A 23,006-nucleotide genomic window follows, 5' to 3' on the forward strand; every position below is an offset into this window, starting at 1 on the left:
AATGTCATTTTGACGGATAAAACAAAATATCTGATTGGATATTTGCTCCCCAAGGAAACGTAAAGAAGGTCGAATTAATCAGGTCAACTGGTAATTGTTGAAAATATGGTGAAGGTGAGCTACAAATCTGACATGTTAAAAACTAAACGCGAACTACTAGTACTCGGCGTCAATTTTCGTACCAGCCAAATATCTAACTGTAATAGATTCGGAATTTTGAGGTATGTCAGATCTGAGGTACAGAATGTATGTATATACCTATAGTTATCATTTTGGTTTGCCCTTTGTATAAATTTCAGTTTTGTCTGCAATATGAGTATCATTGTTGAAAACTACCAACTCACTTTTTTAAGTCATTTTGAAAAAATTCTGAGCTTTCACTGCTCCCTTTCAATATCTTTCAAAACTCTCATATCCGGAAGATTTTCGTAAATTTATTTTTATTGAAAGTGAATATTTACAGAAAGATTTAGCCTATCTTAATTTTTATTGAAAATGAAAATTTTACAGAAAGATTTAGCCTTTCTGGCAAGTTCATTTTTTTGTCATTACATGCAATTATATCAGAACATTGGTGAAAAGTACTGATAGAATTAATGTTGTCCAATTTTTTATAGTAACCCTTGAGAAGTAACGTAACATATTGACTGAATGGCTAGTGGGACTTCAGATGACCACTGAGAATTGCTAAAATATGTAAGCATCAAATATCTCATTTTCAAGGAAAGCAACTCACTAAAAATAATTCATTTTTAGTAGAGCACATCTGGTTTGTTAGCCCATAGACCCTTGAGAAAAACATAGACCCTTGAGGGTCTATGGTTAGCCCTTAATAACCATTTTCTCTTTTTTATTATCAAGTGACTTTAAAATGGCTGCAAGTGCAAGTGACTCGGATATCATGAAGAGAATATTCATTTTTTTTTTGAAAAGGATAAATTTATTTCAACATAGTCACAGATAAAACAAATCTACATAACTGTGAATGCATTAATATTACAATGCGTCTTGTTTGAAAAAAAACCAAACAAATAAATAATCAGCTGCTTAGGGAGTGTTCAGTTTTTACGGCCGGGGGGGGGGGGGCCAAATCTTGTTGCCGGTGTTCAAAAAAATATAGACCCCCCCTGCATTTTTTGTGAAAAAAAGATGACCCCCCCCCCTTTGTCAGACGAAAAAAATTGATGACCCCCCCTGAAAAATAACCAAAAACCATATGTCAAATTTACCCGCATGGTTTGGATTTGAACTCAGGTACGCAGCACACTTTATTCATGTAGCAGAGATGCCAGTGCACAAACTTCTCAGCCACATCCATTGAAACGTCTGTTAATTAGGACGACTCAGTGTAAGGCAATTTTTAACTTCATTTCCATAGACAACTCATGTCCATGGACATTGTATAAAGTAAACTTTATTGAAGTGGTTCGCCAAAGGCAACCCTCCGGTTAAGAGGGTCATGGGCCATTACGTAAAGTCAACTTTATTCTAGTGGGCCACCAAAGGTGGCACGCCGGTAAAGAGGGTCGATCATGGCTATTGCATAAAATAGACTTTACTGGACAGGGCCGCTGTAGGCGCGCGGCCATTACCATTATTCAGTGCGTGATCCCAGGGGTCCCTCAAAAATGTTTCTAATGCAAGTCGCGGCTTCAATTTGGAATTTTATGGTAAGATTGCCTTGGGGTATTACATAAAGTCAATTTATTGTAGTGGGCCGCCGAGCGGCCCGCCGGTAAAGAGGGTCAATCATGGCCATTGCATGAAGTAAACCTAATTGGAGTGGGCCGCCAAAGGTGTCTGCCCGTTAAGAGGGTCAGGGGTAATACATAATGTAGGCCTATATTTATTGTAGTGGGCCGCTGAAGGCAGCCCGCCGGTAAAGAGGGTCGATCATGGCCATGGCATAAAGTGAACTTTATTGTTGGTATTATGTTTTTGAAAATGTGGTGACCCCCCCCCCCCTCCTACCAGTGAAAAAGCGATGACCCCCCTTTGCGGATTCCAAAATTACGATGACCCCCCCCCCCCCCCAGCTGTAAAAACTGAACGGTCCCTTAATTACAAAGATCATCATATGAATGCATTCAGGATGCATTCTTCTCCTTCAAGTCTTACAAGGCTTGAAAACTTTGTGATAAAATCCTCAGTTTTGTTCATAATCTTATAAGTGAAATACAATGTATTCATCCATGAGGAGAGATGACATTTCAATTGCATGACATAGGATTGAAGGGAAACTTTATTCTCACATTCCTGGCCGCTGGGAGTGCGGGATCGACAGTGTGGGATAAATCGATCCCACACTCTCAGAAACCGTCCCACACTCTGCAGTAAATATTACACGAGCTCTGATTGGATGATAAACAGTCTATTTTGTTCCACGCGCAAAATGTTATCCAATGGCACGACGAGTAACAGACGGACCAGAACTACAAAGTAAGCAGGTCAAAGTACAGTGCCAGACGACAGAGTTGTCACGAGTTTTGATAATATTGTACGTGTCCAATATGAATTTAACGCATTTTGTGGTCATGTGAGAAAAAGAATCTCACACACCAAGGACCTGGGATCAGATTTCTCACACTCGTTGGGGATATTTTGTCTCACACTCGCCTGCGGCTCGTGTGAGACAAAATATCCCCAACTCGTGTGAGAAATCTGATCCCAGGTCCTTGGGGGTGTGAGATTCTATTAATCCCATCAAAAGTAACCGAATTTCGAATATTTCAAACTGTATATTTTACAAAGGAAGTAATACAGTAAATAATGTCAGATGTTGCATTATTATCATTTTCGATTCCTACAATTGCTAATCTTTTGATATTGGTATTATTATCAAAGTTGTGTTTTCTGACAAAGAAAGAAATACATCTCTGACAGATTTCTTTAACATATTTACACTCAAATAAGATGTGTTCCAGTGTTTCTTCTTGGCCACAAATATGGCATTTCCCATCACTCAAATTGAAAGTTTTGGCCAAGCTTCCTGTGACTAGGCCTCGATGGAAAATCTTCCAATTTAAATCATTTACTGAATTGCTGACAATTCCTGTTGAATTAAGACGGCTGAATAGAGTAGCTTTGTAACTGTCAGTGAGACTTAGATTCTCAGCCCATTTTAGACCAATCTGACCTCTGACTGCATGCCATTTCTTATCAACTAATTTCCAATAAAGTGACTTGGTTTTGACATCACTTTTTGTAAGACCATAAGTCTCTAAGTCTAAAATATCATAGTTTTCTTCATTTTGGATGTTTGAAGAGATGATTTGTTTCCATTAATCTGGAATAGCATTGAGGAGTGTTTCATACTCTGTCTTGATTTTCTCTTGCACAAGTCTATTTGTACCTCCTCTAATTTTTGCAATTATTTCCCATTGTTGAAGCCAGTCATTTCTGTCATCATTCCAGATGTCCCTAAGCCTTAAAATTCCACTCTTTGACCATTTTTCATAAAAGAGGACACTTCCTTCATTCTTAATATTGTCGTTATACCACAGAACTTCTTTAAGAAGATTCTGTTTTGATGTTGGCAGATTCACTCTTGTAAGTCTAAGTGACTTCCAGGTATTTAACATATCCCCATACACCATTGGGGTTCGTTTGTTGTTGACTTTGAAATTGAGATGGAGGTAGTGATAATCACTATTAAGTTTATTGTCATAACTGGCCATGAAATATTTTGATAAGCTGGCCCATTTAGGGGTCCCTTTATCTCGATTTTTCTCAAATAGTTTCATAAGCCACTTTAATTGGAGTGCATTAATTTTTTCTTCAATGTCGACAACTTTTTTGCCACAGTCATCCTATCTTTGAATGAAAATACCCCTTTTTATAACTTCTCGTTTGCCTCTCCCAATAAAATTCCATAATTTACTATTTGCTTCATTAATAATTTCCTTAGGTACGTGATCAAATGATGCCAGGTACCATAATTTTAATGCAGCCAGCATATTAGCTACTATTGCCCTGCCTTTAAACCACAGATTTCTAGTATTCCAGATCTTAAGGCAATTCGTAAAGAGAATATTCATATTAAGCTGTGTAGTTGACAAGCGCCCTCAGCGTTTAAGGATTGAGTCGTCCCCTTCAAAGGCACTTTTAACTTGGTGTGAAGTATGTTTACCGAACAAAATATGACTCAATATCCTAAAACTGCTGTATATATTGAAAGTGAAAATTTTACAGAAAGATTTAGCCTTTCTGGCAGTTAATATTTTGTCCTGAAAAAAGATGTGTTATTGCGCGATAAGAATATTGCTGTGATTATGGGGATGTAATTTGAAGCACTATGAATACAATGTATATAACCTGTCATGGAGCAGTGTATTTGCAGAAGGAATATGATGCCCAATCATTTCTTTGACAGTTGAGTCAAAGTATCTGGATAGCAGGAAGCCAAAACAGAACATGAAATTGGAGTCAACCAGCAAAACGTTTGATCGGAAAATTATATTGTGCTTTCAAAAGGCCTAACACTGTGTATTCTTTTCATATGAAAAGAAAAAGCAAATAGTATCTTCTTTTTATACTCCCTGAAAGCCTGAACACAATTTGAGAAGTAGCAGTGAATTTTGCAATTTGAGATCTGTGGTATTTGCTTAAAAAATTCTTCCTCCTATCTCGTACTTTGGCAATATTTTAGTCAATATGAAGGGGTTAAGTTATTAAATTGCTATTGTCTGTTTTTAACATCTTTTGAAAGTGTAATTTTACTACCAATGGCTTATATTTGAACTTTCACTTGTGTGTCTCTCGCAAAATCCATAATGACATTTTGGATGTTACATTTTGATTGTCTACTGATTTTTACATTCTGGAGGTCCAGCATTAGTCGGTGGCAATCATGCCAGTCAAGCCAGGAAGTATTGACACATTTAAAACGCAGTGAGTGAAAGTCCTGGCTGAGCATAGTTACCTATTAAACATTATGGCTACTTGAGAAGTTTCTATTTGTGCAACACCCACTTCATAGACCAGAAAAAGACACATCACAAATATTTCTTTTTATTTCATTTATTGACATTCTGCATATTGAAGTTAACTCTCAGTAGACATAACTCTCTGAAAATGGAACTATATCCAATACACTGACCAAAATAAAAGAAATATTTGCCCCATTTTTATCAGAGAGTGTCATTTTTTACCTTGATAAAAATCGAGGTATGGAAATTCAAAACAATCTGCTATGAAGCTCTATGATTTTTCATGGCTGGAAGATTTGGGCAGTGGTGTGGATTTTTATAACTTCTAAAATATTTCATCAGCAATTGTTGGTATTATAAATCAATGAAAACAAAAGTAGAATTTGACAACTTACTATAGTTTGTGGAATAGAGATGGGAATTACAGATTATATTGTCCAGATCTGTTTAACTAATTAAACTGAACAGCTAGCTTGTTTTTCCATCTACAGCTATGGTCAAATATTGCAGCTTTGCTGGCTTGTGTTTGTGTAATTCCACAATTTGAAACTTCACATTGAATTTGGCCACAACCCATCCATGAAAAGTCAGTGATACTGTGTCATGGTAGTGGCAGCTCCTGTTCTGTGCAAGATATCGTCACAAAAACACTGAATTTTGTCTCTACTGTAAATCCTGACATGACGTGATTTTTAACTTTAATGGGACACCACTTTCTAAAAAACAGACACAATGTGGTATCTGAAGTATGAACAGTATCAAAGGATGTCTTGTTCAGTACTTTAGACATTCTGAGAAATAAACAGTACTAGTCGGGTGATGCAATGTGACTCAGCATTCTAAACATAGACATGATATTTGCTGTGTATCACTTTCACTTTCGAAACACTGACTGGAAAATATATAATTTACTTGGAATCGATACCTAAAATAAAGCATTGTTTCAATTTTCCACAGAAAGTGATAACATAGAGACCGTGTAAACCATGTAAACAGTGAATATTTATATTGCTTTACCTTGCCCTACATTGGACATAAAGCATTTTGTTTTGAAAATTGAAACTGCACTCAATACAGCATTGACTCAGTCCATACACATTTATCACAAAATTTTAATGATTATTTTGTCCACATTTTAACTTTGGGGTGTAAAATATTGTATCCTTATTTTGGTAGAGTACTGAAATTTCACTTTTGGTTGAAGTAGACAAGCTGACAAAAACACGGGAAAGGAAAAGAAAGCATTACAACAAAGTGATAGTCCTAAAGTTCAGGTTTTCACACTAACACTTGTTGACATTGACTTTTTATGTTGTGTTGTTTTTTTGTTCTCTTACATGAGTAGTGTTTAGTCAATCAACTTGTTTTACGATAAAGCTGAAAAGAACACTGCCCCTGTGAAAAATGTTTTGAAATATGTTTCATATTTCAAGAGTTGTGATCATTTAGTATTTATAATATTTACAAAATTGTCTGAAAAATTTACATTCTCCAAATACATGCTGTAAGGTAGAATGCGCCTCAGGTATTCAGACTCAAACTTTTTACAATACATTTTTCAGTCTACCACTTGTGAGGGCTAATTTTGACGTTCACAGAGTAAATAAAGTTTTCACTGGCATATTTTTGTGAAAATTGAGAATTTTCTTTTCCCCATTGAGCTAACACAGGATGGCAGCCATTTTGAATTTCAATGTTGGTACATATTTGGTAATTTGCCCTAGTACAAACTTTTGCACGGTGACCCCTGATTTTTATCCTTGATTTCAAAAGGGAATGGTTTTAATGTTTCCTTGAGGAAAATTTGGGTAAAAGTGTAAGTCTTTCACTTTTGAGGCGCATACTACCTTATGAAACAGCAACAAATACAGCAATTCTAAAATGACCAGTTACATAGTTGAATACACAATTTACGACAGATACGATGGCATACTACTTGACACATCAAGTGTCAAAGTACGAGAAATTACTCTGTAATACACAGATACATTGCACGTTAGCAGATGCTTGTATCCATCAGCCATGTCTGCTGTAAAATATTCTTTTGTTTCTTACTCTGTGCGATACATCTGTTGGTGTAGTGTCTGTCCCAGTGCTGTTACATCTCTCATGAAGATGACGCACCGCCTCCTATCACTCAAATAGTCAGCATTTTAGCAAGCAAGCTATATGTAGCATAAAGTTATCCAATCTAAGGGTAAACTGCATCCATTTTTACCTCTTCTCCAACTGTTTAAATTTAGTTTCTGGTGAGGAAACAAGACATAAATATAGACATAAAAATTTTGTATTTCATTCTCTTTAACTAAGTGTTCTATGCATACAACGTGTGAAAGTTAAGGTGTTGTGATGTCATTATCTGATTCACATTCTTGGTAATTCCTCAATTGGATACTATCTGGGAAGGATGCTAAGATTGATGACTGTAACACAAATTTAGCCTTTCCAATTGCCCAATTCTAGTTAAACATAGTCAAAAACAAAAGATATCAACAGCTTGTTGTAAGATGGCAGCATTTGTCTCCTTGTACTCACCAAGTCTCTTAGAGTAGGCATCTAGTCTGTATGCTGCCTGTTCTAAATTTGCAACACTTTCTTCAACTTGGTCTATTTGATCCAAATATGGTTGTAGACTTTTATCTGTTGGACAAGACAGGAGACCAAAACAACACAGTTAAGAAACAGGTTCTAACAGCAATGATGCCTTCCAATACAGATTGAGTGACCGTACTACAGCTTGATGGTGTGACAATAATGACTATTCCATTCCTTTTTTCATTTGTTTGAAGGAATCATAAACTCTGGGACTCTACATCTACATTTCTCAGACTCAGTTTCACTCAAGCAATAATGTACCCCCTCCTGGCCCACAATGGACGAAAGCAAACTTTGCATGACATAATGTACCAAATGAAGCCAAGTACATTATGGAGTGCAAAGTTTGCTTGAATCCATTACGGGACAGTAGGGGGTTCATTATTGCTATTATTTTACAGTGTGAGCAATGACGGAATTTGTAGTTGTAGAAAACATCTGAGCCACAATACTGGATAACCAGATACATTATCAGTAATACTCTAGAGGGACAACAGCAGAAAATTCCCTGGTATTGACAAAGCTATAATATATTATCATATACCCATGCCCATATTGCTACATCCTAGTGACGTTCAATGTAAAATATCAGCCGTGATATTTCACGTTAAACGTCGAGATATGCACGATAAACGTCATCAGTTTTAGAGTTTTCCCGAACTACATTAGCAGTTTGTTGGTAAACAACGTAAACAACAAAATGGCTGCCGCTCCCCGCCTGCGAAGCGATGTCGCCGACGTTAAAACTTGAAGGGCTTCGAGGAACACGGGTATTTCTGGTTGCAAAATACGGAAATATCACGTTGAGTCTTGAAATGTTTTCCCATGGTATTTTTTGGTCAAGTTCTAGCAAACATTCTGCCGTTCGCACGGCACCGGCACTGTGCACGGTCTCCACCGAACAGGTAGTGAGCGCGTGGCGTGACAGCGATGTCGCGCGCGCGACGACTGTTGACATGGCAACTCTAAAGGTAAACTAACAAAATGGCGTCCCCCCTCTGCGCGAGCTCCGTGCCGTACGACGATCGAAATCAGGATAGATTTAAAGCTGAGCAGTTTTTGATCGGTTACCGTTGTAATAGCATATTGCACCTTAAAATGTTCCTTCTGTATGACGATTTCTGTCTCCCGGTGTCTTTCTTCTTGGGTTTCATTGAGACATGGACGATGTCGCGCGTGAGGTTGACATCTTCGTCGTATACTTTATGAATGAAGCCTGTTCACATAAACATTCTGATATTTATGCGCAAGGCGTAATAAAGTAAAGCCTCAAAATTAAAGGTTTTTCGTTCTATTAGTAAAAATTCCCTAAAATTATGGGCATGGGTATATGATAAATCGGTTATTACCCAATATCGCCTGTTCCTTGTGTCGTATCAGCATGAGTGTCATTTGTGCTGCGTCAGACACTCGACTTCGTCTCGTGTCTGACGCAGCACAAATGACACTCATGCTGATACGACACAGGAACAGGCGATATTGGGTAATAACCTCTAAATATTCAATAATTCTGTTCCTGAACAAAATTCAACTTTTCACGAGAACAGAATGGAGAATTGCACACTACATGATACATCAACATTAGATATCTGGACTTGAAATTAACGGTTGAAATTAACATCCACCTGTTAAAACATATTACCCATACAGTGAAAATACATAATATATATCATATGCCATATATAACCTTTTACTTCACTGTTAGAACATCCTGAAAGGATACAAGATTCAATGCAAACATGCCCTTTCAAATTATGCAAATGAACCTAGGATGTTTTGCATCACTGTTGGCATCACAGATGGATATGCTGATGAGATTCAACTGGCATATCTTCACAAATTATGCTAATGAACCATCAAGTTCAACATGTGTCTCTATTCACTCAGTTTCTAACGAAAGTCACATGGAAAAGTTGTATTTTTACTTGACAAAGTACCAAGGCCAGGCAATTTTTGACACTCACAGTATGAGCCATTTCAATTTTCAAAGGTAAGTGAAATGTGAAACAGGGATGGAACTGCTGGTTGAAGTATTTGTCTTAGCCAAGTCATCAAAGCTGATAGGGTGAAGGCATCTGATAAAACACTGTCATTGAAAGATGATACACTGGTCAGTGCAATCACCATAAAGCACAAGGTGGTGAGAAAAACAAAGCTCAAAGGATTGGGTGACAAAGACATAGTGCAACCTCATATTGGCCACACACTGAGTTGTTTTCACTAACAGTCACAATGACAGCAACTGACCTGTCATTGTTCACAGATTGTGATAAAATATTCCCTTAATTTGCATAAGTAGATATTTTGGTGGTCTGTATGGACTACCATGTAAAAATTAATTTTAAGCCCTAATTTAAAATACTATATTTGAATAGCAAAGATGTAGTACTTCAGTAGGCAGCCTGTGTGTGAAGTCTTTAAAGTACTACTGATTTCCAAGCCCTGCTCTATCACCTGGGAAAGAGATAATTACGATGACCCATGTATGGCTTCAAAAGATGTCAATATCAACCCACTATTTTTCTTTATTTCTGGGTTAATTTGTAGGCTTTGTTGGTGATGATGAATTTTAAAACAATTTTTTTTAACCATCCGTAGATTTTACACATTCTAAACCATATCTGAGATATAACAGTTGTCAAATTATGTGTCATCCACCTCTGAGATTTGTACTGGCCAATCAATCATCAGAACAAGATGTTTTTATCATTAAGGGTTTCCATATAGAAAGTATTTGACTTGAACTTGAAATTGAATGTGTATGTTGTAGCTCTGTTACAAATAAAGTACATGGAGCCATCTGAACAAAAAGACTAGCTTTGAGACTTAAGTTATATGTAACTTGTTATAGAAAATTCAACATATCCAATAGAATAATGGATTTCACATAACGAGACCAATAATTGAATGATGTCACTTTTTAAATGAAACCTTTCACCCCTGTTTTCCTTTGTAGAGTCCAACTTCACCACAGAAAACAATGGGATTGGACTGAACCACTGTGGTGAAAGGGTTGGGTGGAACACATTGACAGCTTTCTTTCTTCTTCTGTATCTACTGATATAGGTACTAATATAATTATTACAAGACTTAGGCAAGTCATTTTATTTAGCATGAGAAAATTTTATAAAATAGTCAAAGGTTCATGTTTTAAGTGACCAACAAACCATTTTGAAAGCCCCAGTGACAGTATCTTTTGACAGTTTTGTCACAGCTTTTGTTCCACATAGCAACTGTAGTCTTACTTTTGTCTTCTCCCTAAAGCTTGATGAAATACTGAGTATTCAGCTTGTTGATATAGACTGTACATGAGGAAGTAAGATTGTCATTGTTGACAACTGAAATCATGTCCCTGCAGACACTCCAACATCGACAATAACCTAACACTTTCAAACATTGAGTGTTTTGACAATGGCTCAATGAATAAAACTAAGAAAACATACATGACACACTGGACAAAAATGGTGAAAACCATCAAAAAAGTTACAGCTGCCACTGCTTCAACCTGTTCACCCCAATTCACAGTAAATGGGTCCGCACTCACCATTGATAACAATGGGTTTGGGCCAAACCACTGTGGTAAAGGGGCATATACTTACATTTTTCATTGAGTGTTTGCATGGAAGTAGCTATACTGGATGTCATCTGTTTCATTTCACTGTACTTGTGAATTGTCAGTCTGTTCATCTTCTCAAGCAGTTTGTAGTCTTCTGCTGTTGCTATGGTGACAAGACAAATTTGACCATCAGAAAAATATTTTAGGTTCCCCGTAGCAAATCAAGAATGATATATGTCAAATGTGCATGATAGTTGAAACTGATATCCAGCCTTTCCGAGTCTGATGGCATAAAACATGAACATTCTTTTGCTTTACCATACCAAACATACAATTTGATTGGTGTGGGGGGGGGGGGGGGGGGGGGGGGGGGGGGGGGGGGGTTAAAACGATGTAAAAACAGATGAAGGTAGATGTATGAAAAACATACAAGGAGATGAAATTTCTGAGCAAGTTGGCAGGCTTGTCAGAAAAATATGACAAACTTACAGCACAGTCTCTTGGTGGGCTATTCAGCTCTGGGACTATTCGCCCCATAGACGAGTGTACAGAAGCGAGAAACAACCCAAGTCAGGAAACCAAATGCCTATTTCCTATAGGGATTATGCCACCATGTCATCTTCGACGTTCGATTTTACCGTGAAAAGTAGCAAGTTAATCTATCATGTAACCGTCGACTGTTCCCTATCATTCTCAAAATTCATACCTGGTACTTGATTTGCTTCACAAACGCTCGTTTTGTGTGATTTTCGGCCGAATTCGACGGACACGTAGCTAAAACATAAGCGTGAGCAACATTCAGGTCACCTCACAGTGGACGTTGGGCACCTCCACTTTACTGACGTTAGCGCTGCATACCCATGAGGGGTGACTGGAAGGTTGTTCATGCCTTATGTTTTGGCGGCGTGTCTTCTGAACTCAGCCGAAAATCACACGAAAATTCATACCTGATACTTCATCTGCTTACAAAATGCTCATTTCCTGTGATTTTCAGCCGAGTTCGAGAGACACCTGGCCAAAACATAAGCGTGAGCAACATTCCTGTCATCCCTCATGGGTAGGCGGCGCCAACGTCAGTAAAGTGGAGGTACCCAAGAGGTGAAGGGAATGTTGCTGACCCCCAGGTTTTGGCGAGGTGTCCGTCGAATTCGGCCGAAAATCACACGAAACAAGCGTTTTTGAATCAGATAAAGTATCAGGTATGAAATTTTAGAATGATAGGGAATGATCGACGGTTGCATGATAGATGAACTTGCTAATTTTCATAGTGAAATCGGACACGGAATGTGACATGGCGTGATTTTTATAGCCATTCTGTTTCCAGACTTGGGTTGTTTCTCGCTTCTGTACACTCGTCTATGGGGCGAATAGTCCCAGAGCTGAATAGCCCACCAAGAGACTGTGCTTACAGTATACTTTAGGGTTGGACGAAGGGTTGACTGCAGGACTTTAACCTGTTCACCCCAGTTCCCTGTAAACAGGTCCAAGATCACCATTGATAACAATGGGTTTGGGTAAAACCATGGTGGTGAAAGGGTTAAAGGGCCAGTGGTTGTAACTTTTGATGACTTTTTTCATTATTTTCGTTTTTTAATGCCAACTTCAGTAGCTTGCTCTACTTCCCAAGCATGCTGAGATCTATACGCAGTGTTCTGATTGTCAACTCACCCTGCACCTGTGTAGACTGCACTGCTATTGTTGACAAGTGAATTCTAGTGGTGACAAGAATTCAAATGTAAACAATAACAACTTGCATTTTAAATGTATAGACGTTATTCTGACAAACTAAGTAGTGGGTTTTTTCAACATGATTTGGGAAGTAGAACAAGAATTGCAATTGATATACAAACAAAAATAGTGAAAAAATCATCAAAAGTTATTGCTTCTGCTTCTTAAAAATATGACAAATTGACTATTCCTAAGTTACCTGCTAAGTCTCCTTTAAGATATTCCTCTAATTTCATAAACATGTCTTGACACAACTTGTTGGCATCTGGTTTACTGGCATCTGCTGGAGCAGACTTCTTCTCACCTTCTGTAAAGATATGGATGATTTTATACAGAGTTGTGATTGAGCTACTGTCCCTCCAACCACGGGTAGTTGGAGGGACTGCGATTTGGCCAGGATCTGAGACTGTTAAAAATTACAGAATCACAAGAGACTTCGTTAGAACCTTTGGTGATTGTGGGTGTGGGAGGAGATTTTAAAACACCAAGTTGAGGGCAGATATTTCTACAATTTTCAAAAAAGCAATGCGGAAAACCATGGACATATTATCAAAACTGCATTATCAAAACTTCTCTTCGTAATTTCAAAAATATAAGTTTTAGATTGGCCGCCGCAGAACCGCCTTTGAGCGCCCTGCAGTGGAGCTTCAGTACTACATAGCTCGAGGTTTTTGCCTGAGTATGTGGATCGCATCGGACGGCAAAACCATGCAGACGTCCGACTCTGGAGGTAGAAGGACTTCTACCTCCAATGGTCCGACCCACATACCCAGGCAAAACCTCAAGGTAGTACTGCAGCTTTTCCATAGCTTTTCATCAGTACCCAATCAAAACGACATTTTAAATGCATAAAAATTCACCTGTATTCTTGGGGACTTTACTTTCGTCTTCTTTCTTCTCCAGTCCTTTATTTTCTGCATTTTCTGCAGAGGGAGGCGGGGTATCAACTGCTACATCAGCCATCTTGAAATTCTGCTAACCCGGAAGCGGAAGTGGCCGTATTTTGTTTTGGGTTTTTGTGCGGAGTCATCATGTAAAAGCTTCTCCCTGTCACTATTCCTGTTTCGACCTCATATTTGATCTTGTCTCGTGTTACGCACCAATATTGGTCTCCAACCTAGTTTCCACCTGAATTTCGTGGTCATTTGATCTCAACAATGGCTTCATATTTCGACGAACATGATTGTCAAGACGATGGTGGAGGACCCCACAGACAAACTGACCTCCTTGAGTTAGCAAGGTAACTATGGAGGCACAGCAAGAGTGCTGTACCATTTATAAGGGACGTCAGACGTCCAGAACTTAGAGTTTAAAGCTATTTCTCTTTTTACTTTGGAATACAATCCAGACACCGTGTTATATAGGCATTCTATTGTAATTTGCATGTTGTGCGATGCGAAACTTTGTGTTTGTAGTGGTCGTTAACATCATGAACATCACATTGGTTCTGAGAATCTTGGCAGATATCATTTGCCAAGCGATAAGCCCTGCCATTATTTTTGTCTGTAGGACCTTTTAGGTGTATTTGTCTGTTTTTAATGTTGTTTTAATGTTTTGTTGCGTTTCCCGTACTGATATGCATATTTCCTGATATTAACACATGTATACTTTAATTTCAAAAGTTCATAAAGTTTTCCATTTGGTCACCCATATAAAATATTGAGACCAGTTTGCATAGATTCTTATCTCATCATGATCCATCCTAAGTTTTGAAATGTCCTCAACAGAATTACTCAATTTGCAATTATCTAATTTGCATAAAATAACCTGCATACATGTGTAAGCTTGCATTCAATATTCGCACCAATTAATTTGGATTCCCTTTACATAATAAATTTAACTGTGAAAATTAAACCATAGGACCATGCGACACTGGGATCCCTTGGAATTACAAAAACCATATGGAATATTATGATGAAGGTTATGGTCAGACACCTTTGTTTTGGACAATTAGTTCACATAGCATATGTTATTCAATATTTTTTTCTCCAGATGCCTCACCTTAATATAATCTTTAATAGATTTTTTAAGTTCTCATTTTTCTTTGACAGAGTGGTTTACTTATTTTGCCCTTCAGCTATGACAAGTCATGCGGTTGATGGTTGTCTCCTTGTCACTCACCATACCCAGTGAGGTATTACCAATGCAATGGCAAAGTTTCGCAGCTCATTTCCTTCAGAGAAGATGCACACTGTCACACAGATATTAAAACCAACAAACAGATGTTGTGTTTGTGTCACCACAAAAGGAATAGCGCTGATTGCAAATGACAACACTGTTCTCTCTCATTAATATGCATAAATAAACATTTGTCCGCATTTTCCGCATAAACAACGAAAATAAAACCTGCGAGTGTTGGAATGGCTATGTAGCGTCACACTTATTCGTATGAATTGATGACTGAGACTACAAGCTGCAACAGCAGCGCGCATACAACGATAAAATTTGTCAGAATTTCAGCATATTTGTCCGAAAGTCGCACGCATGCAGCTATATTTAGTAACAAACCAGAAATCGCGATCAACGCTATTAGGATAGTTTATGATCAGTGTATGATCATTGTATGATCAGTGTAAAGATACTCCTTCATGATCAAATCATTTTTTGATCTATTTAATAATCAAATTATTTTTTTGATATATTTAATAATTTGTTTTCATCATTTTTCCTCACAGGATGTTACTGAATGAAGGTTTGCTGATTGACATAACAGAGTAAGTTTGCAGACCTTGACATTCAGAAAGAAATAGAGTTTGAAAGCTTTGTTCCTATAATGGAGAACATTCAAGATCCTTTTGAATGTCAAGTTCATACATTTTACCCCTACCAGGTACCCAATAATGTTTCATGGGCTCCGGTCTATTGTGAAGTATTTGACATTCATTGTAACCATGGAAATTACTACATCTTCCAAATGAATTTCCCTTGATGCCATTAGGGTAAATGCTGTTACCATAGCAATCAGAATTCCCAGTGACCTACTTGTATTACCTCTGTTTCCATAACTTCATAGTTGATGCAAGCAACGATGCATGATCGTGTCAGCTCTTACTGTAAGTTATCTCTGACAGGCTTTATTCTTCAGATGTAATATTCATTGTCATTCATTCAATTTCATGGCTAGATCAAGCAAATTTCCAGTATGAATTTTATCATAAAGTGGCCCCATAACTCCTTGCGCCCAACAAGACTGACAAGACAACACAAGATGTAAACATGACAGAGTGATCTGTCCTAATCACTTAAATAGTACATCCAAAGAAAAATCATGATTTCTTAAAAGCCAAACTGATATAAAAAGGACGCTATGAGTCCTTGACTGGTCAAAATGATTGTAAGTATTTTGGGTTATCGAAGTTGAAAGAGCCCCATTAGGAAATGGTGAAACTCGTAGAGTCAGTGCTAGTATGTTTACTCTCTTTTCCACATTTCATCATTTCTGCATTCCCTGACATTTAGTTTCGATGTCCTATGCTTCACTGTTTCCTCTATTCTCTGATGATGAAGTGTGATTATTAAAACGGTGATGTTATATCAAAGGACCCTGTATTTGACCCTCACTGTGTATAAAGGCCAGTAAATCAAACAATGAACAATGACAAAAACTAGTTTGATTAAACTCTCACTGTAGCAGAGCTGTGATTTCTAGTATGTGACAAAAGATTGGCTGTCAGTGTTAATTGACAGTAACATTCAATCACTGTTGGGCTTGAATCCCCAGCAAATTAATAGAAATGATAAACAATCGTATTGCTCCCAAAAGTGTTTCTTCAGAAGAAACTCTAGATGGTCATAGAAAGACATCCATCATACAGAAACATAAACCTTTATATATATTTCCATATTATTGGGAAGATCTTGAATTTGTACAAAATACCACATAGGACCAAACACTAAGTATCCAAATGTTGATATACCATTAAAAAATAAAATCAGTGTAATTTTATTTTTATTTTTAAGTTCATATTTGTCCAATGGTTTGGGTTTTTTGTGTTGAAAATATTTTACTGGCTTTCCACACACACTCTTGGCTCTAACACTCTGGCAAAGTTAACCTCTTCAACAAAATCAATGGGAATGACCATGTGTGTTATCTTTCCTCCATCTCACAACACTTCCCTTTCTCTGTGGACCAAACCATTCTCACCACAGCATACAAATGCACTTTTGCTCATTAACCCTTGAGTGCTACAATTTTTTCCCAGCAAAATTTAGTACAAGATTTTACCAGTTTTTGCAAAAAAAATTTTGTAAGTTTTTGGATAATTTTGGACCAAATAGACATAATTTTATTTGCTACAGTTTTATATCAAAATTTTGGCAAAAATCTGAAAAAATTTTACCAGAGTATATTTTATAAAGATGACAAAAATTGACTTTGGCGCTCAAAGAGTTAAAACGATTATAATAATGATCCTGTGCGTTGTTCATTTATTTACATCCTGCATAGCGATTGTAGATGTATTATTTGTAACATTCCTGTGAACACATCACTGCAGATAATTCCCCGGAGTTGAATGGTGTTGCCTAGTTGGAAGTAGGGGGAGATAGAGGTACAAGGTAACGCCCTCAGCAAGCACCAGTGTAAATTTATTTCTGTTTTTCCTAGGGAGATAGGAACATTGCAAGTAATATTGATAGGGACTTATCAACTTTGCTATCTCAAACATTTTGTCCTAAGCTGTAAAATAAGTCCTTTGAATCTAAATTCCTCTGTGTTTATCTATGCATATCTCAGAGATTTATTGATTGCATCTACATTACAAATCCTACAAGGACCATCTTTGTTTTGTTTGACAGATTATCTTTACCAGGTGAAAGGTCGGCTCCACCAGCCTCAGTATCTGCAATTCAATCTTTACCAACAGTAGCAATATCAGCTGATCAAGCTAGTAAGTATGACCTTTGAACCTCACTGTCTATTGATTCCAAGGCGTATTGTTACTTATTTTTTTTTCACACCAAGGTTGTCATTTTATCAGTACCGTAGCATAATTTTGATCAAAATCATTGTCATCATACTGTCTTCTGGTATAATTATCGCTATGGGTACATTATTGGCTATCAAATTAAACTCTGACAAAATTGTTATGAAAATAATTTTTAGAGAAAACTAAAAGACCAGACAGAATTCATTCAATTAATATCTTTAGCATATGTTTCCAGCCCTTCATCATCAGTGTCTCTTGAAATGTTTTTTTGTTTATTGTAGTTTTTGTCCTTTCCAACAGGAGATGGCAAAAAATGCCCAGTTTGTTTACTAGAATATGACATCCGTGAGCAAACAAAACAGTTACCATGCCAGCATCAGTTTCATTCGGGCTGCATATTGCCATGGCTGAAGAAGGTAAGTATCGAGATTTAGTGAGCGCCCTCTAGCGAGCAGATGCATTTTTGACAATGCAACGCTTCAGAAGGCTGAATTACCGTTTTTGGTGTTCACTCTCCAATGAAAGACTGAGTTCCATATTCATGGCTTGTATCAACTTCCTAGATTCAGGAAGACAGTGGGGAGTCTCAGCCTCTCATTTGGTGAAATGCCTGAGTATTATTATGTTATCACATGCACCATTATTAGACAGTAGAGGGAACCCCTCTACTGTCAATGCATGTACAAGCCAAGTTTATCATCTCTTGACAAATACTGTAAGTAAGGGATTTATCCTCTGGTTGTTCTACATAATGACAAGTCTGCATCATAAATTTTGTTGCATCAGAACTGTTTTGCTTCGATGATGTGCTTGTCAATGTAAACAACAACATGACCATGTGGCCGGTATTTCTCCTACGTTCGAGAGTCATTTCTGACACAAAAAGTTTGTAAAAGTCAGTTATAGTCACCACAATGTCAATCTGAGAAAATACATTCACTTAGCAAATTTCAAGTCTTCAGTTTTATCACCATTTATATATGTAGACCCAACTGCCTGAGTTCATATGAGATTGAGAGCACTTTCATACCGTAAACATACACTTTCCACCACAACAACAGGGATCAAGTGCTTCATCCAGGCAGCACACTGAGCCTCCAAAGTCATTGTGAAATCAAGATTTTCATAGAATACAACAATAATAATCTGAACAATAAAACACATGAGTCTAAAGCTCATATATTCCAAAGAATTAGCATATAATGTTTGGAAGCAACTAACTTGCAGCTGGTTGCAATACATGGCCATGGGTTCCATAAGCATTGGAATGAGGATCTGGCTGGACTGACATGACTGAATCTGTAGAGTTGAGATTCATGTGATTTTTGATTTTGAAAAATAGCATGACTTTGTCAAAGTCTCATGTCCAATGTTGTCTTTGAAAGTGTGTATAACTTTGCAGAAGGTATTGTCTGGCATTTGCCCCATACATACCATGTTGCGCCATTCCTTGTTTTGTGACCAAGGACTTGAAATGATTGACAACTTGTCTAGGGTATGTTCATATTATTCCACAAGTAGTTCCAAACATGGAATCATTTAAGAACACTCCTTTTATTTTGCAAAAATTTGATGAATTCTTGGCCTGTACAGGTGATAAGTATGTTATTCCCTAACATTTTTCTTTGTGCAACAAAGGAAAATAAAAGTGATGTCATGACCGTGTCACAAAGAGTCAGAATTAAGAAAAGTATAGAGAATAATATGTAATTATACCAAAAATACAACAATCAGATTGGTCAAGATGAGAAAATAGCAATGCTACATCAATATTGTACAGTTGGAACACTTGGTAGCTCTCTCATGGACGTTCCACTCCAGAATTTGAAAATACTACCTAAGCAACTGGTATACCACTACATTTTGACCAATTCATTCCATATATGCACTTGCTACCTCTCTTACATTTACTTCATCAACTGATCAAAATCTAGTGATATACCTGATGCTGGGGCGTTTTATTGCACATGTATTGAATAAAGGGAGCAGTAGTATGTGAAATAGACAGGGAACCTGTGCATATTAACATATACATATTACCTAACACTTTGATATAAAAGGCTTGAAAATGTCACAAGGTTTAACGTGGACTATGCAACTGAAAGAATTTTGTCATTGTCTTCAATAATTGTCCATAAAAAGTAGCAGTGAGCATGTGAAATCTGATGAGAAAATTGAAGTATCCAGTTTTAGGTTTTAAGATTAATGCACAGAAATACAGCTTACTCTGATTCTGCACAGCTCATTTTGAGATAGAATTTCAGGCTTCAAAGAAATTGGGAACTGATTATGACAACATAAGTGAGTCACTAGCAATGATGATTTGCCTGATGAAAATTTATGGAAAGTATTGACAACAACTGCTGACTCAGCAATTTTTTACACGCTCTGTCATGAAGAAAAAATCTTGCCATCTTGCCTAGCTTGGTCATATGGTCTTTGGAAAACATTTTCAGCAACTTTCATGATAAATCCAGGAAAATAACTTAAGGCGCTTTCTCACAATTTTGATATGAAAGTCAGTGGAATTGACTGTATCCCATAATGCATTGATACAACCATTTAAAACACTCCAGACAACATGACTTCTTTGTTGTATACTTACTGTATCATATAGTCCAGAAATGTAATTAATAACGCCTGCAAAAGTTTGTGCCATATGTTTTGATCAGCATCGAATGTGTTGTCTGTGGTAGCAACAGGCCGAAAATTTCATAAGTTACCCACTGAGGTGCAACATGTATCATGGAGCTGGTGAAAGGACTATTGGCCAACACCATGTTTATTTACTCTATTGGAACTGTATCATTGAGTCCATACGATTCAAAATGGATTTGTGTTGTAACTTTGCATTGTGAAAGGTAACCAGTGTAATTATTTCTACTTGCAGACAAATTCATGCCCAGTTTGCAGATATGAACTACCAACAGATGACCCAGACTATGAAGAATATAGGAGAGATAAGGTAAGATCCACATGTGCGTCAGTGATAGCGCCCTCTAGAGGCAAAGTGCTGTAATGAGTTTCAGCGGCTGCCGTTTCAGAAAAGTTCAAAAGATTTGAAGTAACTTTCATATGTACTGTATATACCCTTTGTGTTGTACTGCCTCAGAGGTACAATTAACATTTTGTGTTCTTCCCTCTCTAGGTAAAAGCAAAAGAGAAAGAAGCCAGGATTGGATCCTTGCACGATTCAATGTATTCATAGCAGGAAGCGAATTTACGTTAGGGAAGGCTGCAGCTACTTGTGGTTATTGGAACACCACTGTGAACAATTAGTAATATGTTTTGTAACAGGGATAGAAATTGTAAATGATCCCTTTATTGTATCGGTCAGTGTATTTTTTCTTGCAGTGATTTAAAATGCTACACAAAGCAAGATCTTTTATGGTATTTCTTGAAGTGTACATCATTTTAGTTTTCAAGCAATACTCTTTGAATTGATCAAAATTTGTATAAATATGAGTACCCAAAGTTTTTCTATTACAGTCTGATGAAAAGTGGTCATAAGCTTCTCTCTAAATGTATCAGCTCCTTCAATGCAATTTTGGAAATTTTCCTTCAACAAGGCACAAATGTGACCAAAGAACTCAAATGGTAGGTAGGCTTATAGTTTACCAAAAATGCATGGTTGACAAGCCAGCAGTGTGTGTTTTTTCATAGTAAATTTTCAAGTACGTTTCATGCTTTGGGATATGTGGCAGCACAGATATTAAGAGCAGTTTCAACCAAACCATACTTCTGTCATGTTCATTTACAAATTTACCTGAATTGATTTATTCATGTGGAATGTTTTCACAGCTAGCTTATTTTCATGAGATTCAATCGTATGAACAAAACGTTGAAATGCAGTATCCAGTGGTAGGCAGTCTTTGGGCAATTCCAATTTGGAGTCTGATAATCAACATCATCCTCAATGTACTTGCGAAGAGTTGTTTGAACAGAGTTTATATTTGTATGGGGAGACCATGACAAGGAAAAGTTGTTTGAACCTGGAGGGGTCTCTGGGATAGATAGCATCCCCTGGGCATGTTTAATCCAGAAAGAAAATATTCTGACAACTATATATTTTTGAAATATCGCTTTACACACTCATACTGAATAGAGCTGCTTTTGCTGTTTGACCAGATGAAACATTCCAAGCGTGTACCATATGGTTTCTCATTTTACCAAAATAAAAGGGGAGCATAGTGTTCTATGGATTCAGTCTGCCTAGAGATCACATGGTGGCAGTACATAATGCAATACATATAATATACCCGTGTGTGTTACCACATGTGGTATAGTTTGAATTCAAAGTTTAGCCTTTTATTTTGTGTAGGATTCAAGTTGTTTCACAACACCATGAATTTGTATGAGATTATTGCCTTTTGTGAAGGAATATTTGGAATTGTGGACCATTTGATAAATATATTACAGATTGATCCCCATGTATGGTGGAGTTGAAATCTTCCCCAGAGTGAAGAGCACCAGTTTAGAAGTGGGGTGGGGATCTGAATCGTCATTGAATGGTTGGAGGGGTATTGATTATGGACATATATGTATGTCAGCAACAAGATTAGTCTCTGCATGAGTTTATGGAGGGAGTTCACCAAAGGATTTGCCACATACAGCTCACTCATTATCATCAACACGCACTCTAGGGAAAATGGCTGCAACTTTTAATAATTTTCTCAGAATTTTTGTTCTGCAATAAAATTTGATATTCTTGATTCTGAAGTGTGCAGACTTGCAAGTCTTAAAAATGCAGTGCATTATATACAATGCTCTTGCTGACAAATAAATTTGAGTTTGGATTAGAATTCAGTTGAATTGACAACAATGTCATCACACACAGACAGGCTGAAATCAAACATTCAATAGGCATTTTGACACCATTTTTGGACTTGGATAAAAAAGTATTCACATAATATACTGGAAAATGCATTAAAAGTTACGGCTCATGGCAATGTAAACTATGTAATTTTTTTAGGGGGGTGGGGGAAGATAGAGAAAACTTTCTGTAATTTTTTGTGGGGAAGAGAGTACTGATTTTCCTGATCATGATGAAAATAAACTGTACAATGGAAGCAAAATGATTTGCAGAGGTGAAAGCAATGCAGTTGCAGAGACTACGCATGTGAATTTCCATGTTCTGAAAAAACTTCCCGTACATGATATGATGCGGATAATTAACAGTGGAAGCTATATCATGCTAATTTAAACATCAAGCACCCTTTGCAAAGATGTCAGTTTATAAACACCAAAACAAGAATAAAGAAACCGGCC

At 37.2% G+C, this 23,006-nt stretch overlaps 2 protein-coding genes across 3 annotated transcripts; one reads left to right on the plus strand and one right to left on the minus strand.

Annotated features, from left to right (window-relative positions):
• The first annotated feature begins 102 nt into the window (after nucleotides 1-102).
• On the plus strand, nucleotides 103-22,030 carry LOC139122736 (E3 ubiquitin-protein ligase RNF181-like). 2 transcript variants are annotated; one of them, XM_070688412.1, is made up of 7 exons: nucleotides 103-221; nucleotides 618-696; nucleotides 15,483-15,521; nucleotides 17,608-17,699; nucleotides 18,039-18,154; nucleotides 20,629-20,703; nucleotides 20,887-21,841. In XM_070688412.1, coding segments are annotated over exons 2-7 (384 nt in total). In that variant the 5' UTR covers nucleotides 103-221; nucleotides 618-694; the 3' UTR covers nucleotides 20,947-21,841. The 2 variants fall into 2 exon arrangements, with proteins under 2 accessions (XP_070544513.1, XP_070544512.1); XM_070688411.1 differs by lacking the exons at nucleotides 103-221; nucleotides 618-696 and adding an exon at nucleotides 13,803-14,047 and having other exon boundaries at nucleotides 20,887-22,030.
• Nucleotides 5,004-13,818, minus strand: LOC139122735 (biogenesis of lysosome-related organelles complex-1 subunit 2-like). Its single transcript, XM_070688410.1, has 5 exons — nucleotides 13,668-13,818; nucleotides 13,007-13,114; nucleotides 11,123-11,242; nucleotides 7,464-7,568; nucleotides 5,004-7,174 (listed from the first exon to the last, which is right to left on the minus strand). Exons 1-5 carry the CDS (start codon nucleotides 13,768-13,770, stop codon nucleotides 7,143-7,145), a joined length of 468 nt encoding a protein of 155 aa, XP_070544511.1. The 5' UTR covers nucleotides 13,771-13,818; the 3' UTR covers nucleotides 5,004-7,142.
• Nucleotides 22,031-23,006: the final 976 nt, after the last annotated feature.

This window comes from Ptychodera flava, chromosome 22 (assembly GCF_041260155.1).
Source record: "Ptychodera flava strain L36383 chromosome 22, AS_Pfla_20210202, whole genome shotgun sequence".
NCBI classification, from domain to species: domain Eukaryota; kingdom Metazoa; phylum Hemichordata; class Enteropneusta; family Ptychoderidae; genus Ptychodera; species Ptychodera flava.

Coding starts and splice junctions, on each gene's coding strand:
- LOC139122735 (XM_070688410.1), bottom strand. CDS start 13,770: ATGGCTGATGTAGCAGTTGATACCCCGCCTCCCTCTGCAGAAAATGCA. Junction 13,115..13,667: donor TAAAGTCCCCAAGAATACAG/GTGAATTTTTAT, acceptor ATATCTTTACAG/AAGGTGAGAAGAAGTCTGCT. Junction 7,569..11,122: donor GCAAACACTCAATGAAAAAT/GTAAGTATATGC, acceptor CTTGTCCAACAG/ATAAAAGTCTACAACCATAT.
- LOC139122736 (XM_070688411.1), top strand. CDS start 13,965: ATGGCTTCATATTTCGACGAACATGATTGTCAAGACGATGGTGGAGGA. Junction 15,522..17,607: donor TTGCTGATTGACATAACAGA/GTAAGTTTGCAG, acceptor TTTGTTTGACAG/ATTATCTTTACCAGGTGAAA. Junction 20,704..20,886: donor AAGAATATAGGAGAGATAAG/GTAAGATCCACA, acceptor TTCCCTCTCTAG/GTAAAAGCAAAAGAGAAAGA.